At 43.8% G+C, this 19,647-nt stretch overlaps 2 protein-coding genes across 17 annotated transcripts in view; one reads left to right on the top strand and one right to left on the bottom strand.

Moving 5' to 3' along the window:
- The window catches only part of LOC136836327 (monocarboxylate transporter 3-like), a 42,208-nt gene extending 34,699 nt beyond the window's left edge, over window positions 1-7,509 (top strand). For 7 of the 14 annotated variants that reach the window (XM_067100485.1, XM_067100495.1, XM_067100493.1 and 4 more), the window contains 9 exons: window positions 2,834-2,934; window positions 3,182-3,308; window positions 3,756-3,902; window positions 4,254-4,436; window positions 4,712-4,818; window positions 4,938-5,111; window positions 5,451-5,637; window positions 5,822-6,016; window positions 6,271-7,509. In XM_067100485.1, the coding sequence (XP_066956586.1) occupies window positions 2,834-2,934; window positions 3,182-3,308; window positions 3,756-3,902; window positions 4,254-4,436; window positions 4,712-4,818; window positions 4,938-5,111; window positions 5,451-5,637; window positions 5,822-6,016; window positions 6,271-6,416 (1,367 nt within the window). In that variant the 3' untranslated portion in view covers window positions 6,417-7,509. The remainder of the gene's footprint in view (window positions 1-2,833; window positions 2,935-3,181; window positions 3,309-3,755; window positions 3,903-4,253; window positions 4,437-4,711; window positions 4,819-4,937; window positions 5,112-5,450; window positions 5,638-5,821; window positions 6,017-6,270) is intronic. The other 7 variants (XM_067100487.1, XM_067100494.1, XM_067100484.1 and 4 more) reach the window with 4 other exon arrangements.
- Window positions 7,501-19,647, bottom strand: part of LOC136836330 (neuronal acetylcholine receptor subunit alpha-6-like) — a 118,436-nt gene continuing 106,289 nt past the window's right edge. For 2 of the 3 annotated variants that reach the window (XM_067100498.1, XM_067100500.1), the window contains one exon: window positions 7,501-8,547. In XM_067100498.1, the coding sequence (XP_066956599.1) occupies window positions 8,371-8,547 (177 nt within the window). In that variant the 3' untranslated portion in view covers window positions 7,501-8,370. Of the gene's footprint in view, window positions 8,563-19,647 lie in introns of all 3 variants that reach the window. The other variant, XM_067100499.1, reaches the window with a different exon arrangement.

Genomic DNA, 19,647 nt, shown 5'->3' with positions numbered 1-19,647 from the left:
GAAGATTCTGTACATTCTTCCCCCACCAAAATCACTTTCATGCACCATAATAAAGTTTTCATCTAACTTACCCATCTCACAGACTCATCATCAACATAGAGTTACGGGCTGCTCTAGGAGCAAGAGCCCGTGCTGGCACAAGGCCAGCTAAATCTGAAACAACAACATGATGTACACTCAGCAAGGAAAGTGAGGATACAGTTTTTTTAAATCTTCGGACATATGTTGCTCAATAATGCGACATCTGGCAACTTTAGAAAGGGGAGGAGCTTCCGTCTTATTGTGTTTGTTTTTGCTTGACCTCTTATAACTTTCAATCATATTCTACGATTATGAAATCATTGATACTTAAATGCAGTAGTAAGTTTCACAGTATTCGTTCAAGTTGTAATTTGCAGCGACAGTTCTGAGCAAAATAAAAATTTTCGACGTAACTTACCAAGCAACCTTACACAAATGAATTTATGACACCACACTGAACGGAATGCTTGCATAATCGGGAACGCGATCTTCCATAATGAAATCAAGAGTTAAATTTGAGCAATGTCCAACGAAAAGGAACGAATGCATTGTTATGATGAGAGAGAGAGAGAGAGAGAGAGAGAGAGTCTGAGAGAGAGTGTGTTTGTGAAAGCCCTAGGCCTATATGTACTGTAGAGCTAATTTCATTATTTTTTTCTTTTAGAGACTGAGCAATACTATATTTGTAAAGTATGTTTTAGCAATAGAGAGAGAGAGAGAGAGAGAGAGTTGCTGTTGTGTAAGCCTAGGCCTATCGGTAGAGCTACTCATTTCATTGTTTTTTTCTTTTAGAGATTGAGCTACACTATGTTGGTATAGTATGTTTTAGCAATGGCGAGAGAGAGAGAGAGAAACTATGGCAACGTCAAGAAACATCCAGTTACTTGTGTTTTCCCCAAGCTCCTGCGCTGCCCTTCACATCATAGAGAAAGCTCTTGCGGATTTAAATAGATTTGGTCAACCTAACCTAGGTGTCACAACATTTACTGCCATTAATTCCAGCTGACTTTTAACACCGTGAAATACAAACATGAATGTGTAAAAATTAAAGAAATTAGCATTACCTCGTATGATGATGCGATAATAAGCCTGTTCATAACGGAAAACGAGTAAATATTGCCGTTCTGATGAATAGTACTACACCGAGACATCCACATACTATCTTTTAGATCTCTATGAACGAAGTCATCTGAGAAATTCTGATTACTTCGTACATGCATGGTGTTTTTAAGTATCTGAACGTTTTTGTTTTGCAGATTTAATATATATGATATAATTTGCATTGTATTTTCATATTCTAGAGTAAATTTACCGAGATTATGTGTTTTCTGTAAGAAAAAAATTGAAATTCGATGAACGAAATCTAATGAAAACTGTATCTTCACTTTTCTTGCCGAGTGTACATTCAGTCAGTCAGTAAGGAACCACCAATAAACCAGTCAAACATCCAGCCAGTATGTCACTCAATCCCGTCCTTACAAGCTAACTCAGAAGACTCCCAATTTAAATTAATTGCTTTAATACCCTGTAAGTCACTGGCATACACAACAGTGTTAGTGGGGGAACATGCAATACCTTCAGTAGACACGGTTAGGCTACAGTGACTTATTCTACTTTAGGTTATGTTAGGCATACATAAATGATAACTATCAAATCACTATTGAGATAGGTTAGCCTAGGTTGAATCATTGGTCGCCTAACTGTGCAGTAGGCATGATACACTAGCCCAGTGGTTCTTAAACTTTTTTGCCTTGCGCCCCCTCCCCCCCTCTGCATTATGTATAGATCCCACGCCCCCCTACCCCTGAGATTTTTGCCAACTATAATCTATAAACAATATGTTGTCTTTTTGTATGCTATTATACTTATCATAGCAATAAAAGGCAATTCATAAACAAGACTTGAAATTAAAACTGACTTATATTTTGAATTTTTGGCATGTTTTGAGATAATAATTAGAAAATATATGGAAGCGGTGATAATGTTTTTGGCAATTTTGTAATTAACATTACAAATTAAAAAAATAATAGGGACCATCTGGCAACTCTGCTTGTGCTCCCCTAGGGGGGCGCGCCCCACAGTTTAAGAACCACTACACTAGCCTAATCAGCACTGCATTTCTTTTAAGCTTACTGCACTCGAAAATTACGAAAATGCACGTTTCCTACTACTAGGCTAATCATTCATAAGTTAATGCCTAATACCATTGGCATGACAGCAGGTCAACTTAGTCAACACCGACTATGCCTGGGCCTGGACTATCTTCCCTAGTAATATTAAAATTTCAAAAAGACAACTTTAAAAATCATTTAGGATTAAAAATATGGTATTGAATCTTCACTGAAGAAAGCTTATAACGCTAGCCTACTGTAACATTTACTTGAAATAGTGTCACATTAAAACTATTTAACGTGCCTTGCTCTTCTAGGCAACTAGCGACCTGCAGCCTACATAGGTTGAGCTAACTAGCATTAACAGAATTCTTAGGAGGTGGGTTATTTTTGCTGCCACCATTTTGCATTATCCTTGGTAGGTTCTTGAAACTCTTGCTGGAGAACTGTCATGGTTTTGTTATTACACTATCGTCAATTACAGAATGTGAGGGTCAACGCTATTTCAGCACATGGCGCGAATCTTCATTCTACCTGATATTTTTTACAAGATGTAAACTTTAGGAAGTAATTGCACGAGACTAGTGTTTCTCATTGACTTTATGAAGTAATATCACGAGATTAGTGTTTCTTATTGGATAATAGAGCTGATGCCACACCTGTAAAATACCGAAACCCACATGAAAATGTTTTTCCCACAGTAGTTGAAGCTGCAGATGCCAACAAGCCTACACAAGGATACGAACCCCCTGACGGTGGATGGCGGGGCTGGAGTATTGTTTGTGCAAACGCTGTCTGCGCCGTGAGTTGACTTTATTTGCCTTTTGATCATCTTGAAAATTCTACAATTGTGATAGCGCTGTATTATCAGTAGGTTCCTTGATGAATTATTCAACTGTGCAGATGTTTCTGTACAAACTTTTCTGTAACTACTCATCCAATAAGATAAGGTATAGATGTAAGACAAAAGCCTCATAAACCACCTTTGCCTGTGTTTTATTTGCAAACAAAGGCTGAAGCTCGTTCTAACTACAAAGCATGTCCAACAGATGATGTTTACAACTCAGGGGCCTTGCTTTGGCTTTTTCTTTGGGCCAAAGCTTCAAGAACTTGGTGCAACGGCCACTTTAACAGCCTGGATCTTCTGCCTTCAATCTCTGACTCGCAACCTGACAGGTTGGTTTATAGTATACGAGTATTATGTGTAACTTCTACAATTCTTATTTATGGGGCCAGTTGAGAACGTTGGACACAGGTTCTGCCAGTGAAAAGAATCCAACCTTTGCCAGCATGCCATGTCCTGACCTAACCAGATCTTGCCTTCCTAACCTGATTAAGGGCACAGTTGCCCCCGCCCCATCCCCCCGCAAAGTAACACTGAACATTGCATACATGGACTAAGTTTCTGCCCCGAGGTACTGTCAGAGCCTGCCCCAATCATTCTCAAAACTACCCTTATTTACCTTATGCAAGAACAACTGACCTTAGCCTATGCAACTTCTGCAATTTGGTGTAACATAAGGAAATGGGATTCAGTGGAAGGCAGAAATCATTTTGAAAAGCTTTTTAAGGCTTACCGCACAGTGACATCTCTTCAAACTGCGTGTTTCCTTTCTCTTCAAGGTCCGTGGGCAGGGCTCTTGGGCAGCAAGTTCGGGTACCGTCCCGTGGCTATGATAGCAGCGTTGACAGCAGCTTCATCATTTATGGTGTCTGCTCTGGTCTCCAGCAATCCACTGTGTTTCCTCCTCACATTCTCCCTTTTGAGTGGTATGGCTGCAAGTATCTTTTATGTTAATTTTCTCCATTTAAATGTGTTGTCTTCGTTTTTGTGCATCTGGGTAACAAATTACTTTGTTACAGTAGCTATTTTGTCTTCAAATAAATGACTCGGTCTGCATCCATCAAGCCGGCCTAGGTGTTGAAGTAACATTTACGGCCAGCAGACCTGGTGTTGATTGTAGTACAGTATTTTGCTAATGACTTTTATGGTGTTGATAATTTGTGGGGAATATTATTGTAAGTCAGTCGTTTCTATTTTCAATTTATTTCCCGTGATTTGTACTTGGAAAGTAGCCACTAACAAAGACATTAATTTCTAAGAGTTACAATATTCAACAGGCTTGGGGGCCGGCATTTGTATGAACTGCTGTTATCATATATCCGCCCAATACTTTAAGAAACGATTGGGTCTGGCCAATGGGATTATGGTGACTGGCGGATCTCTGGGATTCATAGTGATGCCTCTGTTAGGAGCAGAACTTCAAGAGCACTTCTCCTTCAAGTGGGCGACTATTATTGCAGGTAATGGCTGGACAATGGTTTTTGCTTTTTGGTGTTTTTGGAAACCAGTAACTTTATGATTTTTAGAAGTTTCTATGACAATAAAAGCTCATAAACTGATAATAAAACATAATGGTTTTGTAAGTTTGATTAGTTTTGATCATCTTTACATAGTCACTACGCCTTAGGCATAAGAAATCTTGCCATGTAACTGAAATTGCAGTGATGATAATCTTAAACTTTTATGTAGTTTTCGGGCTGGATGTCAAAATGATTTCATTTACTAATGGCTACAGGTTGTGTGTTTATGTTCGCTGTCCCAGGAACTGTCTTTTTCCAACCCATTGAGTTGTACATGAAGAAAATATATGCTTCTCGGGACCAGGAAGAGGCTCTTGGCCATGTATGTAGAATTACACTTTGTTTATTTAGCAAATGTCTTTCCTTTATAGATGTGTAAAATAATAAGCCTTCATTAAAAAATCAGTCTTATAGGAGTTAATATGTTTTGCTTTAACAAAGGGACAGATAAGTGATGCCGGTGATGGCTGTAAGGGTGCCAAGCAGGAGAAGGAAGAAGGGAGACTCTGGAAGAAATTCTTGTGCCAGTTCAAACCTTCCGTGTTTCGTGATCCTCTCGTCGTCACTACAGCCCTTTTCACCTGCCTCTCCATAACCACACTTCTCAATATCGTTGTATGCCTAACTTGTGTATTTTACATATTCCTAAAAAGGTCCTTGGTGAGATGAATAAACCTTGTAATGGTGACTGTATTGAATAACGTGTTTGATGTACTGTAGGTTGACAACTTATCTCGAATAGGTGTATTTATGAAGTTTACTTCGCAGCAAGATTCCTGGTCTCTGAGAATGTCTAGGTTCAGAGAAAATTAGTTTTGGTTTACGAGGAAGTCCTTGACCATGCAGTGTTTTCAGTAGAATCTCGAAATTGTTCTTAGTCTTAAGTAAGAGGATTAAGTAGGTGGCTTGTGACAGCACAGCTAAATTTGTCTCTTCCTCCATTATTTCCCCCAGGCATTGGTGCCTTTCCTCTTGAATGACGCTGGGTACAACTTGCAGGATGCCTCGTGGCCAGTGTCAGTGGCGGCTTTCACCGACATCGCAACTCGAGCTGTGTGCGCAACCGTGATAGACTTTCCTTGGCTGAATGTGAGGCTGCTGTACGCCGTGGCTCAGATCATTGCCATTCTCGCCCCCAATGGTGAGGGGGATTTGTGCTTGTTCATTGTATTCATATTAAAACATATGTTCCTGAACTTTTGAACACTATGTTTGAAGTTAGTCATTCCTAAAATTACTTTTCTTGATAAACTTTTTGTTAAGCCAATGATTTTCTATAAATACTAGAGTTGTCCACTGATGATATCACTTTTAACCTATTGCAGCGCTAGTGCTTGGGTCTGATAATTATACTATGGTGCTGCTGACGATGGGCTCTGTAGGAATTGGTCTTGGTATCATGTACGTTTTAGATGTGTACATCATTATCCGGGTATTGGGCATTGAAAAGATGCAGTCTGTGTATGGAATCAGCCAATTGTTGCGGGCCTTGGCCTATACCATTATAGGTCCGATGGGAGGTGAGGCGGTTTTAAACTTCTAACCTCAGTATTTGAAATAATTCTATCATAACAGCTTAAATATATTTTCGCGTTTATGTACTCATTGTAGATTGGTTATGGATATTTTTAAGACCACCACCCTTCAGAGGGACCTGCTTTTGTCCTCATGCTACTTTTATTAGGAATATACAAGGTTTTTACAGCACCTTAATCCTTGCTGTCCTGAATGATGTTTTGACAAAATGTAAAGAGTTACTTTTACCATCCCACAGGAGTCTTGCGGCAAGCCACTGGGTCATACATGGCCTCGATTATCTTGTACACCTGCACAGTAAGTGTCGGTCTATGCCTCTTGACATTCACCTGCTTCTACACTCACTTCCGGCCTTTGAAGGAGGACAAAAAAGAGAGCATCTGAAGACAAAAAGGACTTGAGACGATGACATCGATCTATCTTGGAAGAAGTAACGTTGGCATTAATGCGGTAATTCTAGGACGAAATGAGGAAAGGTGATTAAAGCTTATAAAACTAAACAGTTTTCAAGAAGGCGCGCTGTTGGTGGTGGTCGAAGGAAGGGTCAACGAAGGCATGCTAGTAATCGAATGAAGATTCACAGAAGGTGCTCTAGTGGTGGTCGAAGGAAGATTCGAAGATGGCATGTTGGTGGTTGAAAGAAGGTTCAAAGACGGCACATTGGTGGTCGAAGGAAGGTTAGAAGATGGCTTGCTGAAGGTCAAAAGAAGGTTCGAAGAAAGAAGACACTCTGGTTGGTCAAAAGGTCAAAGAAGGTGCACTGGTGGTGGTCAAAGGTTCAAAGAAAGTCAAAGGAGGTTCGGAGAAGGCATGCTGGTGGTCGAAGGAAGGTTCAAAGAAGGCACGCTGGTGGTCGAAGGAAGGCTTGAAGAAGGCACGCTGGTGGTTGGAGGAAGGTTTGAAGACGGTTGAAGGAAGATTTGAAGAATGCACCCTGGTGGTTGAAGGAGGGTTCAAAGAAGGTCGAAGGAAGATTTGAAGAAGGCGTGCTGGTGGTCGAAGGAAGGTTCAAAGAAGGTCGAAGGAAGGTTCAAAGAATGTCGAAGGAAGGTTCAAAGAAGGTCAAAGGAAGATTTGAAGGCGTGTTGGTGGTTGACGGAAGGTTCAAAGAATGTCGAAGGAAGGTTCAAAGAATGTCGAAGGAAGGTTCAAAGAAAGTCGAAGGAGGGTTCAAAGAAGATCGAAGGAAGGTTCAAAGAAGATCGAAGGAACATTTGAAGAAGGCGTGCTAGTGGTCGAAGGAAGGTTCAAAGAAGGTCGAAGGAAGGTTCGAAGGTGCTGCGATGGGGTTTTATATCTGCGAAACCTGATTTGCCGTCAAAAGTGAACTGCCTTCGTGATACCTTTTGTCTTATGTGCCTTAAAGAATCTGGATCCTATGTAGCTGGTTATCAAAGGGTCAGATTGTTTTATTTCTTATTACTCTGTAAGTATAATCAACACGGATATATATATTTCGAATAAAATATTTTTATAATATTTTTGTTTTATTCAGACATAACGAGATCCTCAGTACAGATCAATATACTTAAATAATACAATAGTGCTGTGCACCTTTGCTCGCTGAACACTTGGTTGCAACTTGAGGTATTCAGTCTGGTGCAAGCGTCACTTAGGGCAACAGCAATCTATATGTTTACGAGGAAAAAAGTTGGCAATTCTGCTTGAAATCTGAACTTTGCAAATACCTTCTATATCGATGATTACGGTAATATATGTTTTTCAGCATATAATTTTGTGCAATAAACTACATGTTGAAGACAGGGAGTGTATTGCATTCCCTTAAAAATGAGTGAATTAGTGTCACTGAAGAGTGTCTGCCACTTCATCATTAGTCATAAAAGTAGCCCAATAGCCTGAAAAGTAACCCCATGGCCTTTAAAGCAAAGGCAGCACTTCGAGAATGAGTTACAACTGCAGTAATCTTGAACTTGTCTAGATGTTTGTCTTGTTTAAGACGATTTAACTCACTGTAACAAGAGTATGATGGAGCTCTTTTAATAAACTCGACCTGGACGCATTGGTAGCCTTTTGTTGGTTGTTAACATGAAACTGCTATCTATTATAAGAAGCATATATTATAAAGTTTTGAAAGTCTAACTAATTCCGATGAGTACTTGGAACAAACTGTTCTAAGACAATAAACTGGCTGAAAGTTTAATTGCCCATTCAAATGATTAACGTCGGCCTAATTTATGAGTCAAAGTATGGAGACGAGAAATGACTTGGGCTACGGATTTCCTTACAGTAGAAACCTGCAACGAATTTTTTCCAACAAACTACTGTTATACTCTCATTCTAGGAAACTAGGTTATTCATTCATTGAAACTGGGGTACTCTAAACAGGCGCTACGTAAGCGATGAGCATGACGACGAACGTGACGAGGAAGCAGAGCGCAGCCAAGCGATCGAAAGCAGCAGCGACCAAGAGCCAGTCGGGGGCGTAGTTGACAGAGTTCTTGATGTCTGTGTCGAGCACTTCCCCGTCTTCGTCGCCTCCACCGCTTCTCCCGACCTGAAGGAGTCATATCTGCATTAAAATGACAATTTGAAAAGTTCAACCAGAACAGCATAGGCAGGTCATAAATTTGAATAGTGACGGGTGATTTCAAGAGATTTCGTGCAGACAGAAATAAAAGATGCATGACTTACAGTCAAATCAAAATGACTACGAACATGCAGTACGTTTTCGACCTTGTGCTTTCCTCAGATTTGGATCATAAACTCTGGGTCCTGAGTAAAACCTCGACCTAAGTTGGGATGGCATGTAGATGTGTCAAAAACGTTGCCATATCTTCCTTATGCCAAGTCAAAAAGAGTAAGCCCCTTGACACTATTATTCTGCGTTTCTAACACTGAAGACGTCAAATGAGCGAGAGAACTGATTTGATAAGTAAAAGGGGATTTATAGTAAAAAAAAAAAAAAAAACAGCTAAAGTAAATAATGATTTGGATTCTACAGTAAACTGTTTTGGTAACAGGGAAGGATAAGGATGATTTAGTTTCTGATCATCTAAATGAATTGTACAAATGGCCGATATCTAGCCCAGACTCAATGATGGAAAGTAAATTATAAAATGGGATAAAAAAAGAAAATTATTAGCTCCTCAAATATTGTAAATTAATACGGCCTTGTCCCGGAACAGTCTGTCTTCTGGAAAGCCCTTGGGAGCGATAAATAGGATTTTATGACCAAATTAAAGAACCCCGAATTTAGGAACGCAGAGTAACTGTAGTCGGATCATAAGTCAGGAAGAAGTCTGGCACCGCAGCTAATGACAGCCATGTTCGTAGTCATTTTGGTTTGACTATTAGTAAAACTGATTTCAGGTTAGGTTTTATACATTAATCTCTGGAAATGAAGTGTGATAAAATCTATAAATTCATCAGACAATGAAACCTGAATCCAAAACTGGGAAACCCCGCAGGCGGGTAGCGGCGTCAGTGCACCTCACGCGGTGCACTGTAGGCATTACTTAAGGTTCTTTGCAGCATGCCTTCGGCCCCTAGCTGCAACCATTTTAGTTCCTTTTGCTGTACCTCTTTTCATATTCTCTTTCTTCCATCCTACTTTCCACCCTCTCCCAACAATTGATTTACAGTGCAACTGCGAGGTTTTCCTCCTGTTACACCTTTCATACCTTCTCCTGTCAATTTCCGTTTCAGCGCTGAATGACCTCATAGGTCCCAGTGCTTGGCCTTTGGCCTAAATTCTATATTCAATTCAGTTCAATTCAATTCAAAACTGGGAAACTAGAGGGTAGGAATTCTGGTTTCGGAGAGTTGATCAATCCCAATGGCATCTTTCCCCATTCGCAGACCGCGCTTAGGGAAGGGCTTGTGCTGGCGTAAGGCCGGCATAACCTAAACCAAGGAATAAACTGTGACAGATGGTTATGCAAATGAATGATGCAACAAGAGGAGGTTGTAGGGAGGAGTTGGACTCCCTGTTCTCGTCTTTTAGTTATGAAGAGAACTCGGTTAACAATTGTATGGTCTATTTCATTTAATCTGTCCACCCACTACTTAGAGTCAACCAGCCTTGCTCTTGCTCGTCAGCAGCCATTAATGTCCAGCCACGGGAGATGTGGCATGTGCATGGGTAGCACGTGATCGGCTGACAAACGTTTCCGATATCATTAGCTTATTGTGATAAATATTATACTATTTCTTCAATAACGCCCATTCTGATGTAAATAATAAACTTGCTGATTTGTAGCCTATTCATAATGCACCAATACAAGCGCACGAAAGACGAGATTGTATCAAGAATCTACTCATTATTTCATTAGTATAGCCAAGACCACACATAGACCTATGCTCAAAAACTGCTCAAATCACAATAATTTATCATTCAAACTTTATTCTGTGTGCAGTTTCATGGCATGTATATAAAAATAATTTTATTATGATAACATAGCAATATCTACGTCCGTAAACTGGAAAATAACCCTTAATATTATTTACCGCTAGACCATGAACATGGACCACTGAGGCTTGGCCTAAGATATATATATATATATATATATATATATATATATATATATATATATATATATATATATATATATATATATATATATATATTATATATATATATATATTATATATCTATACACACATATATGTATATATATACATATATATATGTATATGTATACATATATATATACATATATATATGTATATATATATATATATATATACATATACATATAAATACATATATATATATATATATATATATATATATATATATATATATATATGTATATATAAATTATATATATATATATATATATATATATATATATATATATATATATATATATATATATATATATATATATATATATATCTATATATATATATATATATATATATGTATATATATATATATATATATATATATATATATATATGATTATTATCACTTTTGTACATTCATTGATCACACATTACCACAGGTGAAAAATTAGAAACGGGTGTAGGTCCTGACCGGTTTCGACTTTATTTCCAAGCCACTGACGAAGGACTGATACAGAGTATGAGAAGTCACAAATATATATACTACAAGAACAGTACTGACGAACATACACAACCGTTAGAGACTACATATCCCCCCTCCGGCTGGTGTCGAGGTAGGAGTGGCCTTCAAAACTCATTTGGCTAAAAATCACAATATATTCTCAGGGGACAATGCTGACAAACAAACCATACGCGACCTCAGATCCACACCTGACAGGTGTCAGGGAGGCAGAGTTTGGAAACTCATTAGCACTACTACCCCTGTACTGTGTTTACAAATATGATAATCCTATTTTCATACATCTCTACTGCCTACCTTAAAATTTAAACAATTTACAAATTTCTTTTGATATTAAAAGATCAAGCTTATACATCCCTTGACTGATATTCATATTATGGTTGTAACTTTCTTTTATAAAACTAAATTCAATGATATTCCTTTCCAGTGCATTATTAGAAAAAACAATCCTTTTTGCCCCTTCCCAGTTGATAGCACGATTGTTCTCACTAACATGTACAAATATACCACTGTTCCCCTGTGCATATCTCACACATTTCTTATGCTGTTCAATTCTTTTTTCCAGTGCTTTCCCGGTTTGGCCAATATAAAAGTTGTCACAAGACTTACACGGAATTTTATATACGCACCCTTTAGTATTGTCAGGGGAGTTCTTGGTAAGTACATTTTTCATTGTTTTAATGTTCTTAAATGCAACATTAACACCAAAATTCTTAAGAAGATGAGGGATATCTTTCATATTATTATTATAAGGCAGAACAAGCAAATTTTTTGTGTTGTAAAGTTCTTTTTGGTGTTGATACATAGTCTTTTTTTTTGTCGTATTAAACAGTGCATTTGAAGCGGCAAAAAAGACTATGTATCAAAACCTTCCATCCCTGGCCAGTAAACCGATTGCCTAGCCCTGCGGAGCATGGAGTCTATCCCCTGATGGCCTGCTTGAAGGCCTGTAATGACTTGACGGCGAAGTTCCTCTGGGATGAGCGGACGTGGGCATCCTTGTTCGCAAGTGTAGACTATCAGGTCTTCTACCATAGATAACCTGTCCCTAAATGAGTAGAACTGATGTAGGCAGGCCACCTCCTGTGCCTTCTGCAGGCGCCAGTCATTTACTGCAACTTTAGCTGCCAGCAGCTGATACACAGGGTCTTTAGAGGCTGCTTCTTTGACCCTCTCCTCATCCAGTATGAGGCATTCTTGCTCAAGGGCAGTGGCCGAAGCAGCGACAAGGGCGGCAGTCATATCTTCTTCAAGTTCAGAATCCTTGTCATCTGGTTCGCAACAGAGAGCAGGGAAGCGTGATAAGAAGTCAGCAGTGCAGTTCCTCTTTCCTGGCAAGTATCTTACCTGGAACCTGTATTGTAGGGTCTTCTCCTTGAGACAGAAGAGTCTTGGGTTTAGTATATCCTTCAGCTCTCTATCACCCAGGAGCTTGACCAGCGGGCGGTGATCGGTCACGATCAGTAAGTTGGGGCAGCCCAACAGGAGTAGCCTGGCCTTCTTGAGACACCATGTGACAGCTAAGGCTTCTCCCTCAACAGCAGCATATCCAGCTTCAGCCTGCGACAAGCGGCAGCTCCCACATAAGGCGATACGCCGCCCACCCTTGCAGCAAAATGGGACATCAGCCGATGCACAAGCACAGTACTGCTGCAGGATGACAAACCCAATCCCATCCCTGCTCCAATCTGTTAGGGCTGCTGTAGGTCAGGATTTGGCATAGTATACCAGACCATCCTTGGCCAGCTTGCATATGGCCTCCTGTGCTTGGCGGAATCTCTCTTGTAGGTTGCTATCCCAGTACACATTCTTGCTTGTAGACTTCTTCAGGAGGTCTCTAAAGGGTTCCATCAGCGGGGCAGTGGCGAGGAAGGGTGCCAACTGGTTGACAAAGCCATACCATGACCTGATGTCAGTGACAGAGGGGTTGTCTGGCATAGGGAATCTCCGTATCGCAGCTAGACTCTCCTATGTGGGCCTGTAGGAATCCCATCCCATTCTCTTCGGCAGAAACCGAATTTCTCTGGCTTGAGGGTTATGCCTTTTTGGCACATGTGTCTAAGAAATTATAGGTGTGCCAGAAGGCCTCCTCGACGCTGTTGTCATACAGAAGAGTATCATCCACACATTTGTGTTTTTAGGGGATGTCCTTGATGGCATCATCAAACCTCTTGGTGTAGGCATCTGAAGCTGAACAGTGTCCCATGGGAGTTCTTCTGTACCACCCCAGGGTGTGATAAAGGTTGTGAGTCTGCAGCTCTCTTCATCTAACTCCACCTGGTGGAAGCCCCAATGTGCATCTGCCACTGTCTTGAAGGAAAAGGAGCAGGGGTGTGATGCATCTCTCTTCTGCAGGAGGCATTAAGGCGTTGAAAGTCCACAGTGTGGCGGGGCTGACCTGACTTCTTGGCAACAATGACCATCCTCGCACACCATTCTGTTGCTTCACCAGTAGGTACCTCCTCAATGATGTCCTTCTTCATGTCCTAGTCCAACTGCTTCTTCACTTCTGACTCCCAATGCTTCGGCACTGATGCTGGGGTGTGGCATGCATAGGGGGTTGCCCCCCGCAGTAGATGAATATGGTGCGGCTTGCCCTCCATGACTGGGAGGGGCTCCCTCTCTGTACTGAAAGTTGATGACGAAAAATGGTGCAAGAGCCACTGCTCCAACTTTGGGATGTTCTCCTCCATTAGTGGAAAGGGCATGGATGAGGGCTTAGGCAGGGATGGCCCAATGAGTGCAGGGACCTCCAGTGCGAATCTCATGCAATTGGCCATATGTAGAATTTCCTGGCCTTTCCATTGATATATGTTTCATCACTTTATGTTTATTATGTCTCTCAATATCGCCATCTGTTTGTCTGCCGACAAACACAGATGCCCGAACCATTACCTCTGTTTTCCCCTGTCTGTGTGTAGATGCTACTTTACCGCTCGCACACGCCAAGAACATCGAAGATTCTGTACATTCATTCAGTAAGGAACTACCAATAAACCAGTCAACACCAGCCAGTATGTCACTCAATCCCGTCCTTACACTGGTGACCCCAGAGTGACCCAAAGGACCCGGCCAACCTAAGATGACGACCCACACGCTAACAGACCCTTCGCCGCCTCGCTGCTTCCCGCCGTTCCCAAGCTCTTAGTAGATGTCCGACCCTTCGAGATGACCCACCCCACCACCAGAGGCCTGGACGCCTCCTCCAGGAAACCTGAAGCCACCCCTGCACTCGTACCGGACAAGCTGACCAACGAAGGCCCAGCCGACGTCATCCTTCAGCCTGCTGCCGCCCCCCCTCGAGCTGGCTACCGAAGGATCAGCCGCCGTCATTCTTCAGCCCTCGAGCCAGCTACCAAAGGATCAGCCGCCGTCATTCTTCAGCCCTCGAGCCGGCTACCAAAGGATCAGCCGCCGTCATCCTTCAGCCGTCCCCCTCCAGCCATCCCCCTCCAGCTGGCTACCAAAGGATCATCCGACGTCACCTTTCAAACCGCTACTGTCCTCCTTGAGTTCCTGCCAGCCGGCACCACCCTTCAGCCTCCTACATGCCCCTAGCCCAAACCCTTCGAGCCAATTATAATTGTCAGCAAGATGATTTCCGCATCGATGCCTTGCTTTGGGGGGAGCATTGTAAGAGCCCATCGCTCCGACGCTGTCTCTTCCAAACACACGTGTGTGCTTGTGTGTTCGTTATCCATCGAAGGGGACAAGACAATACAAGAGCATCTCGTTTTCTTTCTCTGAAGGAACGAAACTTCTACCATACAATATTTCCGTCTGTTTCTCCCTAACCATTGTTGTCTTGATATATGTACAGTCACCACTACTTGCATTGCCACGCAAGCATTCTAATCATGTGCTCATAATGTTCCACCGAATCTTCTGTATCAAACAGTATGTATGTTTCTGTTTGTGAAGACGCCAAATGTCTCGCCATTTCACATATATTATACTACTGCATTGTATTCATTAATCTGTCTCGAATCTCATGCAATTGGCCACATGTAGAATTTCCTGGCCTTTCCATTGATATAAGCTTCATCACTTTACGTTTATTATGTCTCTCAATATCGCCATCTGTTTGTCTGCCGACAAACACAGATGCCCGAACCATTACCTCTGTTTTCCCCTGTCTGTGTGTAGATGCTACTTTACTGCTCGCACACGCCAATAACATCTTCGAAGATTCTGTACATTCATTCAGTAAGGAACTACCAATAAACCGGTCAACACCCAACCAGTATGTCACTCAATCCCATCCTTACAAGATTATATAATGACCCGGAGGATCAATCAAGACTGCTTGGAACTTTTTTTTGTGGATCAATTAGGCTGATACATGGCCCTCATGAGTACCCCAATACTTTGAGTTTCAAGTATCGACTCAGGTCGTTTTTCTTAGGGAAGGAAACAAAACTCTTTTGTTATAAGACTAACTCATTCCCAGAAAATGACGGTTCTCTGCATATCTGGTGAAATGCTATTTAGAGATAAAGTGCCTTCGAATGATGATGAAAATGAACGAGAGTTAGCATTAGAACTTTGCATAACCAGCATTTTGTTCGAAACTATTGACGCTGAAACTGAAAATAACGATGCAAGCGTCCAGTTTGGAATTTTCTAGTATGGAGAAGTTATAAAAAACCCCTTGATGCTATTGAGGAAGAGTCTTTATGCTATATAAGGGGGTACATTGTGCAAAAATTTGTTTGCGAACATCCCGAATTAAGGGGGAAAACTTGCAACAACGACCCTTGGAAAAAATGTATCGACTTTATGAATAGGGGAAACTTGCATGTTCCATAAAAAAATTCATGGAACAATGAAAACTAATGAGGCAAGTCTTTAAGGCAGTCGATGGTGACACGCTTAGAGAAGGAAAGGATTGTGCCAAAAAGCTGGCATCTGAGTTGCAGATGATGGTAAGGGATGTTCCCACCGAAATTTTAACATTACTGCAAAGATCAACATTTTCTTCAAAATGCGGCACCTGAATGGGAGTATGAGAATTAGCAAATATAATGCTTCTAAGACAGAAAAGAAAGATGAAAAAAATCATGGGATGAGATACGAAAGAAAGAGAATATCAGTTAGTTAGGTATAGCACAGGTTTGTAAAGTCACCACATCGACGCCAGCGGAGTGCTTCGAAGGCGTCATTAATTAAGTCTCCACTGAGCAAGTTTTCTTTGGTGACTTCCCATTTTCTTCACACTCAATTGGTCACGCCTAAACGTGCCAGGTCACGCATTTTCTACCATTTTAACTTTATACGTATTTGCACAACTGTCATAAATTATGTATTGTATGTTTCTTTATTCACAGAAATCAAGACTGTATCCATATTGAAATTCTGTATGTTTTTGTATTGTAAATTGTACTCGTTCGCCACATATTATTGTTAATTGTTTTGACCTCAGGTCACAATCAATGTCATTGTCTTCCACGGTCCGGTGCCAGTTGGCTGCTATATAAACTGCCTGGATCTGTAATAAAGTAGCAGTAACTTTTACCTGCTCGTTTCTTTTGCACCTCTTACAGTGGTGACCCCCCGGAGTATCCCGGAGCCATTAGCGGACCGACACTGCGACTTAGTCTTGGCTCCAGGAATTCTCCAATGCTCTTAGCGGCCTAAACACGGCACTGTAACCAGCGTTTGAGCGTGCTGACTCTCTTCGGCGAACCCCACCAGCGTCACTAGCGGACCCACACGGCGCACGAAAGTGCGTTCTGACGCGAGTACCCCACTCCAGTAAGAGGGCAAAGGAACGAGCATGGACGCGGGTATCCCCTCCTTCATGCAGCTAACCGCAGACCTTGCGGACTCAGAGGTCTACCTACCTTCCATCTCACCCGCACCTGTCCCCGCACTGAGGCCCTCCCACACCTCCACACCCACGCCAGCGCCCCGAACACTCCATGGCCCGGCAACACAATCGCGGGCCGCCCTCACCGTAAAGTTGCCACCTTTTATACAGGGGAACCCAACGATGTGGCTGCGTAGGGTGGAGAGCCACTTCAGGGTGGCGGACCTGACGGACGAAATCTTGCAGGCCGACACAGTGCTTAACGCCCTGCCGGAGGACGTGTACAGAAAACTCGTCTCGCGGGTACCCGAGACACACACCCTCACATACAGCGCCACGAAGAAGTTCCTCCTCAAAGCGTGCTCCCTGCCTATCGCCGAGCGGGCCGCCCGTGCTATCGACCTCGCCGTCAACCCACGCCACGACCTCAACGCAAGAGACACATGGAGCATGGTCGTGGATCTCCTGTCACTGCCAGATTTCGACGGCACGAAAAAGCGACAGGAGATAAGCTTCACGCGGGAAATCTACCTTCTCCAGCTCCTCCCGGAGGTCTGCACCCAGATTGCTCACCCCTACACCATGCCGCTCGAGGACCTCATAGAGACGGCGCAACACCTCACAGACTCCGTGAAGGCTTCACAGCGGCTAAAACCGCCCACACAGTCGGTCAGCTCCGTCCAGCCGGAAGAAGAAGTGGAGCAGACCGTCAACGCCGTCACCAGGAGACGTCCGCCGAACCGCAACAGATGGAGTTCCCCCGGCTTCTGTCGCTACCACAAGTGGTTCGGAAAGGATGCCCGAAACTGCCTGCCGCCCTGCTCGTTCACCCGTTCAAAAAACGGGGGTGGCGGCGGCCAGCAGGACAAACCACCATGGCAACCGAAAAACCCAGGGGCTCAGAACCAGTAGGTTTCTATGTCCGCGACACCGTCTCCAGCAGGATGATGCTGGTCGACACAGGGGCCTTTAAATCGATCTTCCCGGCATCCAGAGAGGACCGCAACCAGAAACCAGATCCGGCCGCCTTCTTGACGGCCGCCAACGGATCCCCCATCCTCTCCTACGGCACCAGGCCCCTGTCGATCTCCATCCTTGGCCAGAATTACTCCTGGGACTTCATCGTCGCGGATGTAGGAACCCCACTCCTGGGGGCCGACTTCCTGGCGCACTTCGGCCTACTAGTTGACGTGAGGCATAAGCGCCTCCTCGATACCGACTCCTGCCGGTCTCTCCCATTAACAGCGGGACCCAAACCCACCATTAGCGCCGTTGCCCCCCACCAGTATGCACACCTACTGTCGGAGTTCCCTGAGGTGTTCAAGCCCGAGCTTCGACAAGTCCCTGGGACCCCAGCCAAGCACGGCATATACCACCATATAACAACTAAAGGGCGCCCGACACATGCGAAGTTCCAGAGGCTCCCCCCACAGCGCCTCCAGGAGGCGAAAAAAGCATTCGCGGAGATGGAGCGAATGGGAATCTGCAGGAAGGCCTCCAGTCCGTGGGCCTCCCCCCTCCACATGGTGCAGAAACCAGACGGCTCCTGGAGATCTTGCGGCGACTACAGGCGGCTCAACATTGCAACGGAGCCCGACCACTACCCTCTGCCCAACATGCAGGACCTCACGGCCTCTTTTCACGGGGCCAAGGTATTCACTAAATTGGACCTTCTTAAATCATATTTTCAGGTACCTGTCGCACCAGAGGACATACCAAAGACCGCCATCATCACGCCGTTCGGGTCCTATGTGTTCGCCTTCTCCACCTTCGGATTGAGGAATGCTGGGGCGACCTTCCAGCGGCTCATGGACAGCATCCTCGGGGACCTAAAATTCTGCGTCTGCTACGTTGATGACATCCTCATATTTTCCAGGTCTCACAATGAACACCAAAGGCACATCAGGGCAGTCCTGCGGCGCCTCCAAGAGAACGGCCTCGTCGTCCGTTTTGACAAGTGCACCTTTGGCATCCAGAAAGCAGAGTTCCTGGGTCACGAGGTATCTCCGACAGGCGTCCGCCCACTCACATCAAAAGTAGCAGCCGTAACCAGGTTCCCGGCCCCCACCGTCCCAGGAGTTCCTGAAACCGCCATCCCCAGATGGCCCCTGACGGAAGTCCTAAAGTCAACCAAAGTCCCTGTCTTGGGGACCCAGGATCCCAAGGCCCCCTCCCCAGCTAACCCTCCAGCTAACGACGGATGCCAGTAACGTCACCTGCGGTGCTGTCCTGGAGCAGGTCATCAACGGCGCCCCCCAGCCCATCGCCTTCTTCAGCAAGAAATTCAATCCCGCAGAGACCCGCTACAGCACCTTCGACAGGGAACTCTGCGCGATGTACCGCGCAGTCCGGCACTTCAAGTTCCTCCTGGAGGGGACGCCCTTCACAATCTTCACGGACCCAACCAGCCACTGGTTCACACCTTCACGAAACAAGGGGACGCATGGTCTTCCAGGCAGCAGCGCCACCTCTCAGCCATAGCCGAATTCACCTGCTCCATCAGGTACCTCCCCGGCAGAAAAAATCCTGTAGCAGACGCCCTCTCCAGAGTCGAGTTGAACGCAGTGCAGCTTGGTGTAAATTACCAAGACCTCGCCAGAGAACAAGCCACTGACCCAGAAACCCCAGCATACCGCACCGCCATCACGTCCCTTAAGTGGCGGGACGTGACCCTCGCCCCCGGAGGCCCAAGTCTACTCTGTGACATCAGCACGGGTCAGCCCCGCCCTTTGGTTCCAGCCTCACGTCGCCGCCAGATA

This window comes from Macrobrachium rosenbergii, chromosome 56, assembly GCF_040412425.1.
Source record: "Macrobrachium rosenbergii isolate ZJJX-2024 chromosome 56, ASM4041242v1, whole genome shotgun sequence".
NCBI lineage: Eukaryota > Metazoa > Arthropoda > Malacostraca > Decapoda > Palaemonidae > Macrobrachium > Macrobrachium rosenbergii.
Note: the sequence above shows the minus strand (reverse complement) of the source record. Positions and strands in the feature narration are given on the sequence as shown.